The sequence below is a fragment of the Drosophila melanogaster genome, chromosome X (genome assembly GCF_000001215.4).
Source record: "Drosophila melanogaster chromosome X".
Classification (NCBI taxonomy): domain Eukaryota; kingdom Metazoa; phylum Arthropoda; class Insecta; order Diptera; family Drosophilidae; genus Drosophila; species Drosophila melanogaster.
In genome coordinates this window covers 8,629,856-8,652,063 of record NC_004354.4, presented here as the reverse complement: position 1 = coordinate 8,652,063, position 22,208 = coordinate 8,629,856, and the positions used below count along the sequence as shown (strand labels likewise).

Genomic DNA, 22,208 nt, shown 5'->3' with positions numbered 1-22,208 from the left:
CAAACCTGCGGGCCGTTAGTGCGAGTGAGATGGCCAAACAACTGTCGTCAGCTATTTCAAATTGTCATAAAAATTTGATAAGGTTTTTTCCGCTGCTCCCCCAAACCACCCAACTCTGCGAATTTTTATTCCTGCGTCAGCTACAAGGCAAAAATATAACAGAAAAAAATGTTTGGGCACAAAAAGTGTTGGTTGCTCGAAAATATCATTTACAGTTAGACTGCCATGGTAGAGAATTTATAAATAAGCTAATTAATAATTATAAGCTAGTTGAAAATTAAAACTAACAAAACCGCTTTGCAAAACTAAATCATAATTATAATAGCTATATCTATTGAAATCATTTATTAAAGACCTCTTTTGAGCAATTCTTAGCCCACGAATAGCAAACTAGACTTTAAACCCAAATCCACCTTAAGTTTCGATTCTTTTCGCCTCACTTTGCGTAAATGATAATTGAACAATGGGGGCCGCCCATTGGGGCGAAAGAGAGGGGGCGTGCCAAGTGTGAGTGGCTGGCTCTCCCCATCCCTGTCGCGCTTTCGCCGCTGGTGTTGTGTGTGCATGGCAATTTGCGACGCAGAAGTAGAAGAGGAGGAAGCTAAAGAAGAAGCAGTAGCAGCAGTAGCAGCAGCAGTAGCAAAAGTAGCGGTACTGACCAGCGTCCTTTAAACGCCCGTCGCCACCTACCCCCGTTTCCTTATCTTTCGCTGTTAGCTAACAAATTTTTGCGTTGTTTTCGCTGTCTTGTCGTTTTCATTAAAATTTCATTGCTGCCGCGCAAAAATACGAAGGTACGTTGTTGCTTTTTTTTCCTCCTTTTATGACTATGTATTTTTTGCTCCTCGTTTTTTGCTCTTGTGGCAACAACAAAGTTGTTGAACTGAATTTTTTTGGGGTGTGGTCCCACACTCAAACGCACACCAGCAACGTACACACACGCTCATACACGCGCGCACACACACGCGCAGCAGCAACAACACAGCGGTAAATACAGCTGCTCAGCAAACGGTACCACCAGCAGTTGTCTCGCTCCCACTCAGTCAGGTTGTAAGCGGCGTGCGAGAGAGATGCCGCAAGAGAGTGAGAGAGAGAGAGAGAGCGAAATACTGAACGACTGGAACGGAGCGAAACTACGGCTATCTCACTCTGGCGCGCGGTAGAGAGCCGGGCAGCCATTGCTAAAAGCAGGCACTCACTCGCTCTCCCTCTCGTTTCCACCACCGCTGGTGTTTGTTTGTTGTTTTTTTCCTGCTTCTTCTTCCAACATTTTTTCTTGTTGTTTTTCTTTTTTCGCAGACTCTGGTCGAACGACTTTTGCTCTGCCCGCTGCTCGCTGCGCTGCTGCCGCCGCTGCCATCGTCCGTGGAAGGTGTACCGCAATTCATTTCCAGAGTAACTTTCGTGCCGCTCGGGTTGTTTTTGTGCGTCGTCCGTCGCCCAGTTGCTCAGTTGCTCATTCGCCCCGTTCGCCGCTCGTTCGATCGCTCTCGCCACTCGCCGCGTTCGCCGATAAGCAAGCAAGCACCAGCGCAAGCCAATAACAACAATCAATTCGCCGTCGCCAAACCGAATCAAATCAAATCGAAGCAAACTAAACCAATCAAACACAAATAAACAAATATCAACACGAGAAGCTATAGCTAACACAGCTATAGAGAAACAAAGAGCCCCAGAGGAGAATACTAAGTAATACAGAGAGATATATCCTTTTGGATATAACGCAGTGCCAAGTGACGAGAATCTGTTTTTTTACCGTGTTGCCAGTGCTAAACCATAAACATCGCCCAAAAAACATACATCTCTGGAATACAATATTTATATATATATAAATATACATATATATCTTTATATATATGCATGTGTAAAATATACTCATGCCATAACCATATAGTAGTTGGATCCGAAAACAAGTCACCATTGGAATACAGCACCGTTTTGCTTCTAGTTTTGTTTGTGTTTTTTTTTCGGTGAGTGCGATCCGCCGATATCGAGAAATCGGTAGCAATCTATATATCCAGCAAGGAATGTGGAGCCGAGAGATAAGCACGGATTACATGGGGAATCTGTAGACCTAAGTAGTTTTTGGGGGAGCGGGAATCTATCTTAGGGATTACTCTTATCAACTTGTTTATTTAGCAGAGATATTAGGTCACAAGTCTTACATTATCTATGACATATTTGAAATACACTCTTTAAACTTGGAATAATATTGAAAGATCTAACACGCTGTAAAGCTTAATTATTTTCTTTTTCGTTATCGCTTCAACTTTATTCTTGAGCCAATCTTCATTCTTCATTATAAAGCTCAGACTTTAGAGATATGTTATAATATGTTTGGTTCACTATTTTCGATTAGCCGAACTTGACAGATCTTTTGTTTTTCACTTACACTTCTACATATATTTACAAGGTTAAAATGTTCTTCCAAATGCTATAATCAACCGATATTATTTTGCCACATATACTAGTCTTTATTTAGCTTCAGATTCAATGGATCTTAGAAGTCTTTAATTGGAATACTATTCATTGATTTCGGGGACTCCCAAGTCCAACAATAGAGTTACCTATTCCATGCCCGAAACTTTGTTTCAGTTCCTTCAGCTCTTCGTGATATGATGGAGCCTTTTTTTTAAAAATCTGGTTTCGGTCAGGAAATTTCCGCCTATGACTAATGTGCTGATCGTAATGTGAGAAAATGCGCGTTTCGGAGATTCGTTATGATTTTCATAATTTTAATGGGCATATTAAGGCCGCCTCCCCTAATTAGGCAAAACAAAAAGAAGCCAGCAAGAGCCGACCAAATCGATACGAGAAATGTGATATAGAAAAAAGGCTAACAAAATGATAGGGCCAACGGCGAAGAAACCCCAAGAAAATCAATACTAGATACAATAGAAGACAGCCGACGGACCCGTTCGGGTCACATTATTCACACATATTCCCAACATCCCCACATCACCACATTCCCACTTCCCGATGTTAGCGATCGGATCGTCTAATTTCAAAGCGGCGGCTATAAATTAAAATATCTGAATAATACGTTGACTCCTCGCTGGCTACTTTGTTGTTCTGCTTTATTATTAATTTGCATATGGTTTTCTAACATAAAGCAACTGAATATTAAATATGCAAGTCGATTCATTTTTCTCCCATTCCGATAGTCTTTCTCCATTCGAATCAAAGTGTTGAGAATGGGATTCGGATTCGGCTTCAGATTCGGATACGGAGTTCGTGCAGTTGGTGTAGCTGGTGAAGCTGGTGGGGATCTCTTGGGATCTATTCGGTCCCACCCACGCTTGTGCTTGCTGGCCCTGCCTAGATCCCCATAGTATCACAATACCTCAATGTACCAATCTTCCAATGCCAATTCATTCATTCACAACATCCGCCCAGCGTTGTCGATTGTGAATTGAAAGTCGCCGAGATCGCGTCGCGACACATTTGATACCTTATCGCGGATATCCATAAAGCTCAGCGAATAAGTGAATTTCGCTCTAGGAAGCACTGAAAAAAAAAGTACTCGAAGTTGTAGATTCACATAGCAATGGCATAGCTAAACATTAGATCAAGAATTCATTGGAAGTACGTTGGTTCGATATGCTTGTGGGACATGATGTGATAGATATTACAACTAATAGTATTTATCAATATGTTAGCATTCCATATTTTGTACTATTGATTAAGTATTGAACAATACTAGTAGTTCTAGCCTATTCCATAGTGGTTTTTGAGTTATATTTTAATATGTGGGCATATTTTCGCTCACTGTGAAACGGTATCCATTGTTCCGCTTCCCTAGCACGCCCCAAATCTTTCGGATCGGTTTGGTTGCGATCAACTCGAACTCCCACACACTTGGCATGGGTATGGATATATATGCTCGTACCTGGGAGATCGGGTGTTGCCTTTTTTTTTTTTTTGTTTTGTCGTCATCTTTTGTCAATCTCTTGTGGCGTCGCCTCGCCTTAAGTGAGGTTTCATTTCGTTTCAGTTTATTTCATTTCATCCAGCGTTTCTTGGACTTGGACGCACTTACTGACTTTTTTTCTCCCAATTTTTTTTTTTGCCTACCAATTATTTGTATTATTAATTTTTATCTCTCTTCACTCTTTGCTCATTACGCGATACTGGCGGTGTTGTTGCTATTCGCTTCTCAAATTTCGTTGACAAAGCCATTTAAATAGAAATCACTCAGACGGAGGTTTATTTTTTTTTTCAGTTTTCAGTTTTCAGTCTTCAGGTTCCATTTCCAGTTTCGACTTATCAAGATCACATTGACAATGCGTCAAATAATAAGTTTTTCTAGCCGCTGTCGTTGTTTTTCTTGCTGTTTTTGTTTGTGCTGCGATTCGACTGGAGCTCTTTACTCTATTAGTCTATTATTGATATGTACAATATATTTTTTTTTTGTATTTTTGGTCCACTGTCCATGATGCAATCATTTGTACAAGGCAACAACAATAACCAAAACAACAAGCGCAATTCATTCAACATTTTTTTTTCTGTTATTTTTTGGTTGGTTTTTTTTTTGTGTGAATGGATTTGTGGGAAGAGGCAGAGAAAATGATGTAAAGCCAGAAATTTATTGAATTAAAAGCAATTTTATGGAAATTTATTGGGTTTTGTGTGTCAAAAAAGTGGCTTGTGAATGAACAGGTAGATCTAGGAATATAGGTATATTCTGTTTGAGAGCACTTTACATCATATGGAAATATAAAAACTTCTTGCTTATACAATTGCAATTCGTTTAACTCACTCGTTTATATGTGATAACCATATCGAATCGCTAATTGTTAACTTAATGGGAAAGCAATTAAAAGCAGCAATTTGTTAGCATAGTCGAGTATATCCATCATATATCGCAATTCTCGTTGATAGGGAGTACGTTTTACTTGGACAAGTCGTGGGGATTATGCTTAAATCTATAGACGATAGATTACTATGATTGAGCAATCTGCCTCGTATCTGTTAATTACACCGACGTCTGCTCATGTGTCAATTCGATTAGGTAAATAATAAATAATTTGCCGTGCGATAAGCGAAAATACAGAAACTAATTAAAAAATGTGGCCAAGTGGAAAAGTTGTCGCAGCGCCGCAAACAGTTAGTCGTTTGATTTCTAGGCCATATGTACATACATATGTACATATATTGCAACTGTGAGTGTTCATAGTCGGAGGCTAGATTTTAATGCCTCTTAAACTTGTCAAATCTTCACACTTTTTCAATTATTTGGCACGTTGCTTAATTAAACTTCAGCCAACGTCAACGTCAAAGTCAAAAGTCAGTAGCTGGAATCCACATCCACATCTCATCATCATCATAATCGCGATCCGATCCTCCAGCGGCAGCAAGGTTGCACTTTTCACCAAAGCCAGCTGGAATAAATAAATATAATTTTATGCGAAAATTGCAAATTTAAATGTCAAAATGCATTTGCGTAGAAATGGCAGCGCGACTAGCTCCGAGTTTTCCTACCCGTTTTCATCTCTTCGTTTTATTTTTCTTTTTCTTTTTTTTGGGACGTGACTGGTGCAGTGGCTACTTTATACTTTATACTTTATACCTCATACTTGGGGGCACCACTTCTGCTTCGCGTTCTTTGTTGCATTTATTAAGTTGCATTATTGCCACAGAGACAGACAGACAGGCAGACAGGCTTATTATGCTAGACCAGAAACAGAAACTCAGACTCTTAGACTGAGACTCGAACTCGGACTTTGGGTCTTCGGACCGTCTAGTTTTAAGTTTGAGTTTGGGTTTTATGCCGCATATATGTATGTACATACATACATATGTATATAGCATATTCCAGTAGCCGCGGCTCAATGTAAATGAGCCTGAGAAATGCATTTTTCATCTGCCACCTCTTTCGGTTTGTATGCCTCCATCTCTTTCGCTGCCATAACGCGTTATCCATATAGACGAATATATGTGACTAGCTAACACTGGCTAGAAACTTGGGCTTACTAATGCGATTTGTGCATCCTAAGATGGTTTTCCAAAGCGATACACTACCGATTCCAATTGCTGATTGCAAAAGAAAGCCAAGTTTAACAATATTACTATGTTGTTATAAGAGAACCTTTAGATTTGATCGTTTTCAGATAGCGATGGTAAATAAAATTGATTTTGCTTGATCAACTGAAATGGCACTCCAAAACAATTGAATTGCATTTCACCTGACCGCTAACCAGTGTGCAGTAGGAAAATGTGCAATATGCCCGGGCACATTAAGTTGTTGCGATGCTTGTTAAGGCGGCTAATAGCAGCGACTACCAGAAACTAGCAGCGATTACTACTACTACTAATACTAACTGCGATCCGGCGACTGACAGGTTAGCACTCCTGACAGCTGCACACCGCTGTATGCCCGACTGACTAAATTTAAATATAGATATAAATATGCGATCGCCGAGACGGCATTTAATATTTCATATTAGTCAGAGCCAAATGCGTAGACCGAAAGTTATGCAAAGACGGACCATTAATCAAACGGGCAAACGGCGTGGAGATCCACAATTCCCATGGCCCAAATGAACAGTAGCCAAGTGGCAGTTCGATTTCTATTCGAATCTTGAACTCTTCGACTTTCCCAGGGACCGTCAGTCGGATCATCAGCGAACCAAAACACTTGGATGTGCGGGCTTATAAAGGGTTCAGTACCCCCCATCCCCCCCCATCTCTCCATTACAGCACTCTAGAAAATCTCTAAAAACCCCCAAAATCTTACGGTAGCATCGCTGAATCTCTGGGCTTTATTTTGTTTTCCTCCCGGCTGTTTGTCCAATAAATATTATTTTGACCGTAATTACGCGCGGACAAACGAATTGAAATGTTTGTGAGGCGGCGGAAATGGGAGTAGATATAGAAATCGAGAGTGAAAATTGAAAAACATTCGCTGAGAATGGAGCAAATCAGAAGATCGTACCGAACCGAAAATCATGAAAATGCCGAATGGAATTTATAATGAAAGTGTCCGCCGTTCGTACGTGATATATGTCCAGCCCAAATGATTTTGTCTCGACTCGTTTCGGCCTCACAATGGATCTCTTCAAAAAAAAAAAAAAAAAATGAAAAAAGTGCCAGCGGGGCCTTCTTGTTTTCTTTTTTTTTTATTTTTTATTTTGCTCTTTTTGCCATTTACCATGATTTTTCATAATCAGCGAGGGCGGAAGGCCAAAGGGGGCTGTGAAATGTCTAGAAAATCACGTAGTGCCGTAGATCGCCATTTCATTCCATATTCCAACCCATTTCTTTGCCGGGATGTTTTCGAAAATGTGTCACATTCGGTTTTTTTTTTTGACAGATGCTGAGAGTTTGACGACGAGGTTTTTTCTTTTTTCTTTTTTGGAGCTACATTTCACATTTCTACCTTCTTCGATCGTTTGTAAAATTTTGGTTAATGGAAGTTGTTGGTTAAATAAGAGCCATGGGAACTTTAATGGGATGGGGTAAATAAGAAAAAGAGTTCGCTTAAAACTCAAACGTGATTAGTTTGGTTATTTAAGCTCACCTTTTTATTTCTTGTTAATAGCTCAATAGTTGCGATTAGCTAACTTTTTTTTTATATTCTGGTATCACAACCTGTTGTGCATATAATCATAATGCTATTACTATTATTTAATTATTACTTTAATCAACTTAATGCAACTATCAATTATGGCTTTGGTTTCGATCAGCTTCCGTTTAGTTGGATTCCCGAGATGGGCAGCGAACCGAAACGGGCATTTTGGTGGATGGTTAAGGGCGAATCCTTTATAGAGCACATCTCTCGCTGTCTCTTTCGCTGTGTTCTTTTTTTTTTTCTTTTATCGCTGCCCTGCCGAATCTCGAATTGAAGCCAGATGTGTTATTAATTTGCGTGTGCGCGTGAGCATGTAATTTGGCAATTCGAAGGGCAGGAGGAACAGGCTCCGGGTCTGTCAACGCACATCGGGGATCGGGGATCGGGTGCTATATCAGGGTCGGGTTCGGTTGGGTTTCTGTTTCTGTTTCGGTGCTTTTTGTTTTTCGCATCTCGGGATCTCGATGTATTTGCGGCTGCATTTTGAGGCCAAAATGCATTGAGCCATGAAAACGACATGACAAAACAAAACAAATTTTACATACACTCATCGTATGTGGATATCTTTCTCTCTTGATGTGACAAATAGTTCCGTTTTCCGTATTCCATGTGCGGTATTCAATTTCAAAACAATGCGAGAGGTGTTCGTGCTAATTCCGCAATTACAACCTTCTCTTTTTTTTTTTGAAACTATTTGGACTTTCTTTCCCTACTTTCCCCGTCCAAATAGTGCTAATTTTTTTCGCACGAAAACCGACGAGAGTAGTGAAGAACAGGACAAAGGGAATTTAATCCAGGCTAGTTGTCTCTTTCTGGGCTTAATCTTAATGCCCATTGTCCTGGATCAGTCCGTCTCCTCCCCGTAGATATTCATCGTGTGTGTTAGTAAGTGTCTGAAATAATCCTGCGGCTAAGCGCAGATCAAAGATCTTTAAACCGCAAGATAAGCCCGAATGCGACTTCGTATCGGTGTTCGGGTTTTGGGATTCGGGATCTCGCTACTCGGGATCTCGAAATCTCGGGATTCGGGTCCCCGTTTTGGAGGCGGTTGGGTAATCTTCCTCGGATTCTGTGTGCGCTGCCCAGATTAGAAGATTTTACATCATAGGCAAACGTCGGGATTAAACCGCAAGGAACGATCGTGAGTGGGCGATAGAGCGCGTGAGGGCGCGACAGAGATGGTAATAGGCGGCAGACAGAGATGGTGGCACAGACAGCCACATAGATCAAGACCTAGACCTGCCATATAAGTCCCGGTTCTGTTTGGTCTCGATCTTAGAATGTAATTGGAACTCGTGGCAAGAGCTTAGCCCACCACAAACAAGCATCTTATCCCATACAGAGTCTTGGCGGAATAGCAAATAGTGAATTTCACAGATAATTGGCGAATTGTGAGTGATTTGTTGGCATCAAGTGGTTTTCGCACAGATTTTCCTAACTCACCGACTCATAATTGCTTGCACTGCATTTTCCTATCTTATCGCAACTAAACCGATAAAGAATCTTATGTGTTCTACAGTAGCATAGGTGACATTGTTCATTATAAAATTCAACAAGCTGTATTCTCTCGATACTATTACTTTGTTAAATCACTAATAATAGCTAATAACTTATACCATCTTACAGATCCTACTGAAAGGACCTAGAGCGCACTAACCAGCGATTATCGCTCTACTTGACTATCGATCGGAATACGTGAGTGACCTGGTGGATAGATCCAGCCAGTTCCAGCTCCAGCTCCAGCTTCAGCTACAGATACAGATACGGATACGGATACGGATTATAGAAGCCTGAGGCCAGTGGAGACACACAGCTTCAACGTGGCGCTGCACTCGACCGAGGCCTTAATGGCGGCGGGCTTCCTCAAATCGGGCGATTTGGGCCCCCATCCGCACAGTTACGGGGGTCCGCATCCGCATCATTCGGTGCCGCACGGACCCCTGCCGCCCGGCATGCCCATGCCATCGCTGGGGCCCTTCGGCCTCCCACACGGACTGGAGGCCGTCGGGTTCTCCCAAGGTATGTGGGGTAAATATCGCAACAACAATTTTGGTATATGCACAAACATAATTGTGCAGCACGTAAGCAAATCAGATCGCTCAAATGTGCTGAAAGTTTGGCAGAACAAAATGCCAGTGACATGCGTATCGTTCGAAAGTTAAAGTTAAAAAAAAACATAACACAGATGGAATATGGGGAATTTTCGTATGTTGCGTTTTTTTTTTTTTTGCCACTGCATAGTTCGGCTTCCTCTTCGTTTTGCTGGCTTTCAATGTCAGTTCGCATCGATATTGCATCATTATCAGTTAAATTGTCAAAATGAATAATGAGCTTCGGGCAGTTTTCGAAGTCTCCGTAGTCTTCGGTCTTCGCGGCGACTTTATCTTCAAGTTTTCAGCTTTAGATTCAGCTTTTCGGTTCCAGTTTTTTTTTTCGCTTCCCTCGGTGACGCTGCAAATGACAAACAAAAACCTGACAAAAATCACAAAAAATTGGCTACAAAATGCCAACAAAAGACTCTCTGTCCAAGCGGCACACACAAAATTATTGAACGGCTACAAAAAGAAAAGACTAAAAATCATACAAGAAGAAAAAAAAAAAAGAAAAATTATAAAAAGAAAACAACCATTTCATACTCGTAATCAATTTGTGTAGTTTTGCCTTGCGTTGCCTTTACTGCTGTAATAAGCCAAGTAATTGACAGAATTTTAACTTGTTACATAAGCCAGTTGTATTGACAATGAAGATATAATATGATGAAAGAGGCCATAATGAAGAAAAACATTAATGGCGGAGAAAAAGAAAACAAGTATCAGACAACTTACGGTGATAAAAAAAATATAACAAAAAATGAGCACTTCTTTAACAATCTGAAATTCTGAAATCTTAGTTAGACAAACCTTGAGCTATTTTGTTCGATCAAAAAGCTGCGAGACCTTCCAAGAAATCCCATAAATTAGCCATAAAAAAAATATTATTTGAAAGAAGTCAACAATTTATAGGTGCAGTTAATTAAACGAACGCGCTCTCTCCATAAAGCCAAGGCAAAAAATCATAATATTAAGTATCCCAAAAATATTAAAAAAAAAAAACGGCAGACAGACACAAATTGCAATTAATTGTGTGGATATAAAGAAATAAACCAAGTTGGCAACCATTTTGAAAGCGAAAACGAAACTGAAACTGAAACAGACACTGAAACGTAAACGTAAACGCAAACGAAATGCGGCAGCTGCAAAGTGAAGTGAAGTTTTTTATTCAATTTATAAATTCATGACCAAAATGACTAACTCATTAATTTTTGATAGAGCCAGAAAGGGAGGGCCATACAGTCGTATAGTCGGCATGGTCGCATGGTCGGGGTGTATTTGGGACAAAAAGAAGTATAAATATAGGGAGTGGGCCGATGGCAAAGTCTCGATCTTGATGTTTCGGGTTTTTTTTTTTGGACTTTTCGAGCCATCATCGAGGGTGAGCGATAGAGAGAGAGAGAGAGAGAGAGCTGACAGGGCAAACAATGCGGCGGCTTAGTACGCACACACACGCACGCACGAACTCTCACACACACACGCACGCAATGACTATATACGCCTTACATATATAAACATTATGTACTGGAAAAAAGGGAGTCGTTTCTTTGGGGCGGCTGCTGCACGGGGGTTGGTTCCTTTGCCAGTCCTTTTTATTCTTTTAGGGGTTGGCCGTCACATTTTTCGGGGGTTGCTATACAGCCACATCACACACATAAAAGTGTAGTGGTAGCACACACACACACACAGGCACAAGGGGCAGCAAAATAACGGTTACTGTCGAAAATATTACTGGGAAAAGTCACGACATCCATGGCGTATACGTAACTTTCCCGCGATGAAGAACTTTCAGCACATTCGGTTAGGCACTCGTTTCGGCTTGTGAACTTTATAACTTATAATTTGTATCCTTTTTCGTTTCTCCCCTTTATGCGATCTATGCTATCCAGGCGTCAACACACGAAAACAGCGTCGCGAACGCACCACATTCACACGCGCCCAATTGGATGTTCTGGAAGCGCTATTTGGCAAGACCCGTTATCCGGACATATTCATGCGCGAAGAAGTGGCGCTCAAGATCAATCTGCCCGAATCTAGAGTACAGGTAAGCATACAATCATAACTTGGCAACCTATAATGCTATCGATATTGAAACTTGACAGAAAAGAAAGTGAGTTATTTAAGCAAGGATCATGTGAGGTTTTCAGTAAATAGTACAAGCTAGTTTCCTTGATTAGAGCATTTAATTGAAATCAGTTTTTTACATATTTTCCTATGAAAGATGTGCCATCCAGAGTACTAACTTGCTAGGAATTACTTCCCAATCTTCTTTCCAAATTTCCCCCCCATAAATTGAGTTAATTTCACTGCCGGTATCGCATTTCCTTTAACTTTTTCTCCGCCCCAAAACGCAAATACAAACACTTGCGCTGACCTGCTAACTCGTTTTTTTTTTTTTTGACTTCGAAAGCCTCAGTGACTTGGGCACACGCCCATTGCGATTACGATTACCAGCACATGTGAGCTTTTTGTGAACCCACAAAAACTCGCACAGATACACTTGTATAGTTGGTTTAATTAGGCGAAATGCCCTCGAAAAATGCCGACAAATGCGGCGGCGGACGTCGAAGGAAATCCATAAAACAAACAAATTACAACAGCTCGTAACAGATTGTTGAGAAGGATAGACATATTACATATAGCCAGGATATGAGGGGGTGGTGGTGGTTGCTACCATGGCCATGTACGCATATGGAGCGCACAGATTTGATGACTTTCATCCAATGCAAATAGACTGGCAGTTCCGTTACCGAGAAGTCCCTGAATTTTCCCCCTCAAAGGATAACGGCGCGATATAAATTGCCGTATTTGCCGAACGTATTTGCGGGGTATGACAAGTCACCCCTTCAGGATATTGGATAGAAAATAAAATGCCGAAGTAACTGAAGTTTGCTCAAGGCATTAGGCGAGCATAATTTGCGCTAATTTCTAGCGTCAGCCAGATGATCACGATGACGGCAAATTGTACAACTCAATTTTCGGGTGAATAAAGACGGAGCGTTGGTACCTCGTCTATTTGTTTAGGTGTCCACGATGATAGGGCCTAAATAAACAAATCCAATTCCCTAGCGCCGTTGGCCCGAAAAACTGCCAAATGGCCCAAAAACGATCACAGTTTCCGGTCGTTGGAAAAAAAAAAAAAAAAACTGTCATCTCCTTTGGTAATTTCTTGGGCAAACACAGCCGCAACATCGATCGTTTTTGGACACTGAAACTGCAATGAAAACACACAACGCCAGGCGAGTGTACAAAAAATAAACATTATTGGCAACAGAGCTACACATTGATCTATCGATTTGTTTGCTTTTCTTCTGCTTCTGCTTTTGCTCTTGCTTTGCTTTTGCTTTGCTTTGCTTTGCTTGCCCTTGCTTTGTTAGCCGCTGCTTTTGTCCGTGTAATTTGAGGACGTGACACTGCAGGGTTAGAATCATGCAACTTTCATCAGGCTTATGAAAGATATAAACAGAAACTTCTGTAACAAGACGTCTAACTTTAGTATAAGTTGATAAGTTAGTAGAGCGCTCTAAAGATAAAGATAAAAACAAGAGATAAAAGATATGAGAGTAAGGATACCAAGTTAGCTACTTAGATAACGAGCACGCTTTAAAAGAAAGAAAGAAAGAAAGGCAGTTAATAGCAAGTCAACTTTAAAGACCTGGCCGTAAAAAGCAACAGCGATTAAGGAGGAAGCCCCTGCAGTGGTCGGCTCCGAATGAAAAACGACACGTTCTATTTTCGAAGGGGTGGGGAGGGGGAATGCAGACCGAATGAATGGTGAGCATGGAAAGAATACAGCAAGGACACCTTGCACATGTCCCATGAATCGCCTGCTACTGTATTGTTTCCTTTTCAAAGTTACGTTTTTTACACAATTGATTCGAGTAATGCACACCGGCGAAACCAAGGGGCGATATACATATGTATGTGTATAAGGAAGTGTGGATGGATGTACTATATATGAATGTCGGGGGTGTAGCTGGGAATTGACATTTGTATAGATTTTCACATTTTTCCACACATGTCGCTTCTTCTTGGTTAGTTTCTTGCGTTGTTCTTGTCGCCACGGCTTGATTGATTTTCAAATGCGAGTACAGTGGTTGCATCATCGGAATATTTCAATGATATTTACTAAATCGTGTGCAAATTTCTTGCAAATATCATATGATATAGTACCGATTACATTCAAATCTTAACCCCATTTCGTGCCACTGTACCTCTGGGTAGTAACGCAACATGTCAATGCATCCATCCACTGTTATAAAAACACATAGGCACCCACACTCGGTCACGTATCAGATTACAGGCAGGAAAACTAGGAAAAACCTTAAAAAACCCCAACCGACTGAAAACTGCGAATGGAAATGGAAATGCTGGCCAAAAAGGCGGGGAAAGAGTAGCAGCAGTTGGGGCAAAAAACACGATTCGCTTGCATGTTACAAGGCGTCTGGCTTTTGGTTTTCGTTTTGGCTTGGCTTTCGGTTTGGGTAACTACTGGGTATTCAGCATTGGGGATCCGATGGTCTGGCCTGGCCTGGTCTGGTCTGGTCTGGGTTCTTGAGAATGGGGCTTCGTGTTTGGCACTGCCAAGGAAGCCAAGCAACTCAATTAGCCCGAGCAAAAAAACTAGACTGCCGACGGCAGGGGTAAAGAGTTAGTAGCTGGTTAGTTTGACTAGAATTTAAAGTGGATTATAACAAATACATATTGCCTGAGATAATAATAATTGAGAACTCGTATTAACTAGAACTATGATGCTACCCATATTGAGAGTGCAACCATAGACAGACCACCTTTAAGACCATCATATTATCGTTACGACATTAACATTGAGTCCTCGCAACAGGAGGCCTCCATTGAAAGGTCACCACGTTGTCAGTGGAACAGAATATCATTTCACATAAATAATCATTACCGCCGAGGTGAGAATCAGTAACAGAATCTGAATCCGAATCGGAATCCGAATCAGAATCAGAATCAGCATCCCCGCAACGAAAGCGGAGTCATAATCAGAAGGACGGGGCTTAGGGTCTGGTAAATATTAATTGAATGATAGGCATCTTTATGGCCCAGTAGCGAGATTCAGAGTTCAGAATCCGGAATCCGGTATTTGGCATCCGGGGGTGGGTTTACCCCGTCCCCCTGTGTCTCGTTTCCAAGTGAGAGGGCGTTGATTGCAACCAATACAAATAACGTAATAATTTTACGCAGCTTATCTGCACCAGAACAGAGCAAACATTTACGCCCAAATGTTTTCATTCGCCGTTCGAGGGTGCGGATCGGGTTTTTCACTTCTCTTCTCTTCTCATCTTTTTTTTGTTCCATTTTTGGTGCCTGTGGGTCGGTGGTCGGAGTTTGGATGGCTGCCATCGCTAGCAGTCATAAATCACGGGGAAACTGGCAAACTGGTAAACTGGGAAGCCAGCAGCGGCAGAAACATCCCAATCCCAATCCCAATCCCAGCCAGGCAAGCAGGCACCCCTAATAATAATAACCCCTCTGCAGCTCCTGTGCACTAAAAGAAAATCTTCCGATTTTAAATGGAAATGTTCGAAAACAGAAGTTCTTCAAAGGGGGATCCCTGTTTAGTAATAACTTGTATAGGTTTTCAATAGATGAACAAACACTATCCTAATGAAGTCATTGAAAATGTGAAGGATCTTTAAGACATGAGTATTTCATAAAGCATACAGTTAGATTGCAATCATACTATATCTCTGAGAGATCATACTATATCTCTGATAGATCCTATATTTATAATGGAATTTTTTCCATGGTGTAGCCTACCCCTTCTCGTGGGCTCCCTCCCCCCCCTTCTGCCCCTTTATCACCACGGATTCCAGATATGTTCGCCTCGTTTTCAGCTGTTCGTCGTCGGGGGTTGGAATACGAGCGCGAAAGAGACGGCAACAATGGGTGCGAGGGAGAGGGCGAGAGCGCACCTAAACTTAGCCAACTCTTTTTTTTTTTTTTCTATACGTTTTCCATTTTCCCTTTTCCTTTGTTGCAAAAGGATTTGTCTGCTGCGCGAAATGAGGGGAGAAGCGTAGAAGGGAAACTTTTGCCGCACAGCTGTTTTATAAAATTAATTTTCCCATTGCGGATTAACAATTTCCACTCCTTCCACTCATGCCCATTTGCGCGAAAGAGAGCGACCGATGCATCATATATGGAGCTTAGAAAGAGACGCTGCGAGAGTTATGCATAATTTTCAATTTGTTAATGCAATGCGGAACATTATATGTGTGCTTAGCTAAAAGTCAGTCCGGGAATCGAGTTAATAAAAATAGAGACTATTACACACTTGCTAGCAAAAGAACTGTTCATTAGTAAGCATAAAAAATAAAATGGGTAACTTGCATACTTAAGCTCAGCAATTATCTTTAGAATGTCGGCTATAATATTTAGTTCAGCAATCAACTTTAGAATGTCGGTTATAATATTTAGCTCAGCAATCATCTTTAGAATGTCGGCTATAGTATTTTCCAACTTTATGTTTACTCGGGAAATTCCATATATGGAATATTATTTTGGGAGATCTTCTCAAGGAACCAGATATCCAGAATTCTCACAGCCTCAACAATTTTTGCCTCAAGTGTTGTTTGCCTTAGTCAAGTGTCTCAGTAAAGTTTGCTGTTACTGAATGTTTGCGTTTGTTTGTTTATTTGTCAGGGGGGAGGCGTGAAAGTGGGCGTGTGCCTGATGGCCGGCGGCTGCAATTTTCCCACATCAATTAGTTTGCCCGGCGAGCAATGAATAAATTATGCGGGGGGTGTTTGCGGGCTGTCCTCCATGGCTGGCTGTAAATGTGGAATGGTATGGGTTGGGCTGGGTTTGGGATCTCTGGACCCACAACAAGTGCAAAAAGTCACGCGCTGTTCTGAGAGAGGAAAAGTTACATCAACAGCCGGCGGCCAAAAAATTGACTCGATTATATTGTCACACGGAATCACACGACCCCCTGCCACCCACAGACATGAAGTGGTCCGGAAACCCATAACCACCCACTCAAACGCGCCCCTGGGCGAAAAACGCATCCCCTTGTGGACCGGAGAATAGAGTAGAGTCCTGGAGACAGGAGGACAACAATAAACAGCCCATAAAGCGGCACACTCGAGCGCAAGGAATTCACTTAGTCTTGTTTGTTATGCTTAAGGGGCTGCAAACAATCCGCTAAGTGCCAGTTCAGACGGCACACGGCGGCTTTCCAGCCAAAATTAGGCATTTTAAAGCTAAAAAATAGAAAATATTCTTTCAAAAAGCGTGCTAGTTCGAAATGAATGATAATTCTAATATGGTTTTAAGAAGTTCAAAAAAGAATCTCTTCAATTCGGACAGTACGTTTAACTAGCAGTTCTATGCATTTGAAAATTGCTCAATACCGAAAAACTCTGGCAACTCTGGCTGGCGGAAATCAAAGCACAAGCAGTGCTGTTCGTCAAGCAGTCGAATTGGAAAAGCAGTCGGACCGATGCTGACTGCATGGCAAATGTTATTTCAGTGATTTGTTGTTTGGGGTTGGTGTTGCTTGCTAATGGCTTGTGCTTTGGTAAACAGCTGAATTTATTACCGCCCCACACCACCCACTCAGCCCAACCGAAACCCCCCCCTTTTTCGGAAGTTAACACTTGCCACGCGGCTGCGGCCACTCGAGCATTTCATTGCCGTTTTCTCTGTTGATTTTCATGGGGAGTTCGAGGATGAACCTTTCCACAAAAAAATAAAGAAAAAGGGGGAGCCAGTCGTGGAAAAAAAAAGAGCATTAAACAAGGCGTATCAAATTTCATTATTTGTCAGCACAACGCATTGGCCCATTCCACTTGAGGCTGGAAGGAAATTCAATTACAATTTTCAATTCCATTTTGCATTCTCGTAAATCCCCTTTTGTGATTTGACTTCGTCCGCTCTGATTTCCTATGACATTTTCTTTGATTCCGTTTAATGAACTGCTCGCAAATTTCATAATAATATTGAAAACACTAAGCTTGGGAATTTTTGCAAATTTTAGCACAAATTTAGACAACATTTGGCGATGTTTTAAAACGACGACAACTTGATTTGTCCCTCTTCTAATGAACTTCAAAGGAAAGTCAGGGTGGGCCAACTTCAAAGTGATTTCTTTTTATTTTATTTTTTTTTTATTTTTGTATAAATTGTTGGCTCGTTTGCGGTTTTACCTTGTTTTTCGATTTTCAGGACTTAGCGGGGGATGGAGCTTTTGGAATTTGTGTGCACATGATTTGCTTGAATAGCCACGAATTTGTAATATCGATGGTTGATTGATTTAACAGAATCTTTTGGCGGGGGGTTGCCATTTCAAATTGTGATTGATGTTAAGCATTTATGAAGTGGTCGAATTGGGAAATTTTCCTAACTTTGCACCCAACTTAAATCGAAATAGAACCCCCACTAATTAACTTCAATTTTTTGGCAATTTTTTCTAGGTGTGGTTCAAGAATCGCCGCGCCAAGTGCCGCCAACAGTTGCAGCAGCAGCAGCAGTCGAATAGCTTGAGCAGCTCGAAGAATGCCAGCGGTGGCGGCAGCGGCAACAGCTGCAGCAGCTCCTCGGCCAACAGTCGCAGCAATAGCAATAATAACGGCAGCAGCAGCAACAACAACACACAGAGCTCCGGCGGCAATAACAGCAACAAGTCGTCGCAAAAGCAGGGCAACTCACAGTCCAGCCAGCAGGGCGGTGGCTCCTCCGGTGGCAATAATAGCAACAACAATTCGGCAGCAGCGGCAGCCAGTGCAGCGGCAGCGGTGGCAGCGGCCCAATCGATTAAGACGCACCACAGTTCCTTTTTGAGCGCCGCAGCGGCGGCAGCATCGGGCGGTACAAATCAGTCGGCCAACAATAATAGCAACAACAACAACCAAGGCAACTCAACGCCGAACAGCAGCAGCAGCGGCGGCGGCGGCGGTAGCCAAGCGGGCGGACACCTATCCGCGGCAGCAGCAGCGGCTGCCCTAAACGTGACCGCCGCCCATCAGAACTCCTCGCCACTGCTGCCCACGCCGGCCACGTCCGTCAGTCCGGTGAGCATCGTTTGCAAAAAGGAGCACTTGTCCGGCGGCTATGGATCCAGTGTGGGTGGCGGCGGCGGCGGCGGTGGCGCCTCATCCGGCGGCCTCAATTTGGGCGTCGGCGTCGGCGTTGGCGTTGGCGTCGGTGTGGGCGTATCGCAGGATCTGCTTCGCTCGCCCTATGATCAGCTAAAGGATGCCGGTGGTGATATTGGTGCCGGAGTGCATCATCATCACAGCATCTATGGCTCGGCCGCCGGCAGCAATCCGCGCCTGCTGCAGCCGGGTGGCAATATCACACCGATGGACAGCAGCAGCAGCATCACCACACCATCGCCGCCCATTACACCCATGTCGCCGCAATCGGCGGCCGCAGCGGCCCATGCCGCCCAATCGGCCCAGTCCGCCCACCATTCTGCCGCCCATTCGGCCGCCTATATGTCCAATCATGATTCGTATAACTTCTGGCACAATCAGTACCAGCAATATCCGAATAACTATGCCCAGGCGCCCAGCTACTACTCACAGATGGAGTACTTTAGCAATCAGAATCAGGTCAACTACAACATGGGCCATTCGGGCTACACGGCCTCCAATTTTGGTCTGTCGCCATCGCCATCCTTCACGGGCACCGTGTCCGCGCAGGCCTTCTCCCAGAACAGCCTGGATTACATGTCGCCGCAGGATAAGTACGCGAATATGGTGTAGAATCTACTCTTCCAATACTGCAGCGGTGGCAGCAACAACAACAGTTCAGCGGGGGCAAGTGGTTCGGGTTCGGGTTCGGGTTCGGGTTCGGGTTCGGGTTCGGGTTCTGGTTGTGGATCTGGTTCTGGTTCTGGTTCTGGTTCTGGATCGGGGAGCAATAGTTCTCCCCAGCTGGAGCAGCACCATCATCAGCAGCACCAGCACCAGCTACAGCAGCATCAGCATCACCAGAATCATCACCAGAATCAACACCAGAATCACCACGGCCATCATCATCATCAGCAGCAACACCATCATGATGATGAACAGCGACAGGATATAGGGCATCAAGGAGATCAGCAGCAACTGGATCATACGTTCGGTTAAGATTGATATAGCGAGTATAGAGCCACATGGATACATATCTACAGCCCACATAGATACAGCCCCCGACACTCCGCTGCATTCTCAGAACAAATTCGAAGACACACCGACCGTAGATACACTTCCTTTGCGATCGTATTTGTTGGAAATAGGAAATTCAAGTTCTCATTGATTTCGAAAGACTCTTCTTGACTCGTATAAATTCAGAGTGATAGATATATAGATTTCTCACATTATTGATTGTTAGATTAATTATTAAATTTCATATTGAGGCATTTAGATTTCAATATCAATATCGTACATGGTTATTTATAGATTCAAGAAAATTCTTTTAAGTCTCAAACTTTCGAACATCCAATTTAGCAATGCCAACTATGATCGCGAAATGGAATGCACCGCGTTGGAGGTCTATTTCCATTCTTTTTTTTTTTTTTTTTGTGTAGTTAACAAGAATTTTTTTTTAAATATATATATATATATATGTATTAGAAGCGTGTGTAAAAAGCGGGGGGAGTTACAAGTTTATACAGCCCAAACATAAACGTAAATCTATAACTAAACATAGGTATTATAGGCCTAGCTTAAGCCGCCAGGATCAACGAAGTAAATGAGTGATAAATCAAGGAAAAAAAACCGATGACAAACATTTGTTAAAATCCAGAGAGTAAATGCATGCGAGGATTGCGAAAAGTGGGGCGTTAATTGTAAGTTGGCAGGAGAGTTTTTAAATGCAATACGTAGACCATTACGTGGTACAGCCAGGGGGGCGTTGGGTGGCAATCAACCCAAAAAAAAAAACGTATGGGGACATTTGGGGATCGCCAGTAAGAGGAGAACAGAGCTGCACCACCAACACCACCACCACCATAGAACTGGTGGTTTGGACCAGCTCAGCATATCATAAAGCTAAAACTTAATTCCAATTTCAAGTTCTTTAAACCAAACTAAGACATAACATTATGAAAACAAAAAAAAAACAAGAAAAGGAAAAAAGAATGTTTAAAGTTCAAATCATCATTTTGTCGTCTTTATATAAACAAACTAAATGAAAAACAAAAACGAAATCGAAAAAAAAACAAGAATATTTATACATAATATATATATATATATAAATATAAAAGATATATAGAGAATACAAACCCAAATCAGCTAAAACGAATTAACATTTCAGACTTAAAAAGCATAAAATAATATGAAAACGAAGGGAATTCCCAACTAAGGGAAAGAGTATTTAGCAACTAAGCGACTCGAAATGATAGAAATGACGAAGGCAAATGATAAATGATGGAACTCCACACATGACGATTGATATAAATTATATATAGGAAATTTTATTGCAAATAAAAAACAAGCCACAATCCAAAAGCGAAACAAAAACAACAGCAAGAAAATATTTATGAAATAATTTAACGTAATTTTTAAAAAATGTACAAAACCTAAAAAAAAAAACACATGAAAAATTCTTGGTAAATATATATATATAATGATATATATGTGTGTGTGTAAATGTTCTTCATAAAGTACGATAAAAGATTTATAAATATATATATATAAATAAATAACGAACAACTTTTGTAATATTAAAACACACACGACACAGACAGACCCACAAACAAAAGTTAGTTCAATGGAGTTCTTCTGGAATTTTTTGTTTAGTTTTAATTTCAATTTAATTGTAATTTAAGCTTAACAATTTGTTTAAAAAACACAATCACACACACACACCACACACACACACACACAACGACAAAACAACACACACATACAGACCACACACTCATAAGCGAAAAGCATGTAAGGAAAATCGAAGAATATTTAGCATTTAATTCACTTAATCTAAGAACATTTTTTTTCCGCGGGATACATTTTAAGCGAAAAACGATGTAAACGATGATCTGGAAGCAAGAGAAAGATAAACAAAATTAGTTATTAATATTTAAGAGCGGATCTATATACAGCATATATAATTATATATATGATCCCTATATATATATATTATATATAATTATATGCTAACGTTTAAGCAAACTGGTTAATTCTTTTTTTTTTTTAATTATAAAACCGAAAGAAAAACTAAAATAATTGTAAAAAGTTCACAAAAATATGATCAGATGAATAATATATATATAAAGAAAAAAAAAACATAAGCACGTCTTTTTATTTATTCAACTCTCTGCAGGTTTTAAGCAAATGTTAAGAAATAGTTTAATCAAATACAGTAATAATCTCGCAATTCCAACTGGCTTGAGTCACACGTCTGGCATTCCCAACTCACCTGAGTTATTCGGAATAAATAAACTAAGGATGCGGAATTTGGCTGGGCAAATAAAACACGATCCTTAAAGGCTACCAGGCTAACATTCCGTTGACGGCTAAAATACAATCACTTCTGATCTTCCAGTGGCTCTGGCTCTGTTTGTTTGCATTTGCGCATTTATTGGCAGCCGTGGG

The 22,208-nt window shown here is 41.4% G+C and overlaps 1 protein-coding gene across 6 annotated transcripts, besides 1 other annotated feature; it reads left to right on the top strand.

The window, feature by feature from the left end:
* The first annotated feature begins 1,382 nt into the window (after nt 1-1,382).
* On the top strand, nt 1,383-21,905 carry oc (ocelliless). 6 transcript variants are annotated; one of them, NM_001369965.1, is made up of 4 exons: nt 1,383-1,970; nt 9,197-9,598; nt 11,550-11,704; nt 18,102-21,905. In NM_001369965.1, the coding sequence occupies exons 2-4, from the start codon at nt 9,418-9,420 to the stop codon at nt 19,758-19,760; spliced, it is 1,995 nt and encodes a 664-aa protein (NP_001356934.1). In that variant the 5' UTR covers nt 1,383-1,970; nt 9,197-9,417; the 3' UTR covers nt 19,761-21,905.
* Nucleotides 14,605-14,635: a mobile genetic element.
* Nucleotides 21,906-22,208: the final 303 nt, after the last annotated feature.

What these genes read in the sequence shown, in the direction of transcription:
- oc (NM_001272416.1), top strand. Translation starts at nt 9,418, where the DNA reads ATGGCGGCGGGCTTCCTCAAATCGGGCGATTTGGGCCCCCATCCGCAC. An exon ending in GTTCTCCCAAGGTATGTGGG is followed by an intron (nt 9,599 to 11,549) that starts GTAAATATCGCA and finishes TATGCTATCCAG; the next exon opens with GCGTCAACACACGAAAACAG. An exon ending in TGCCCGAATCTAGAGTACAG is followed by an intron (nt 11,705 to 18,101) that starts GTAAGCATACAA and finishes AATTTTTTCTAG; the next exon opens with GTGTGGTTCAAGAATCGCCG.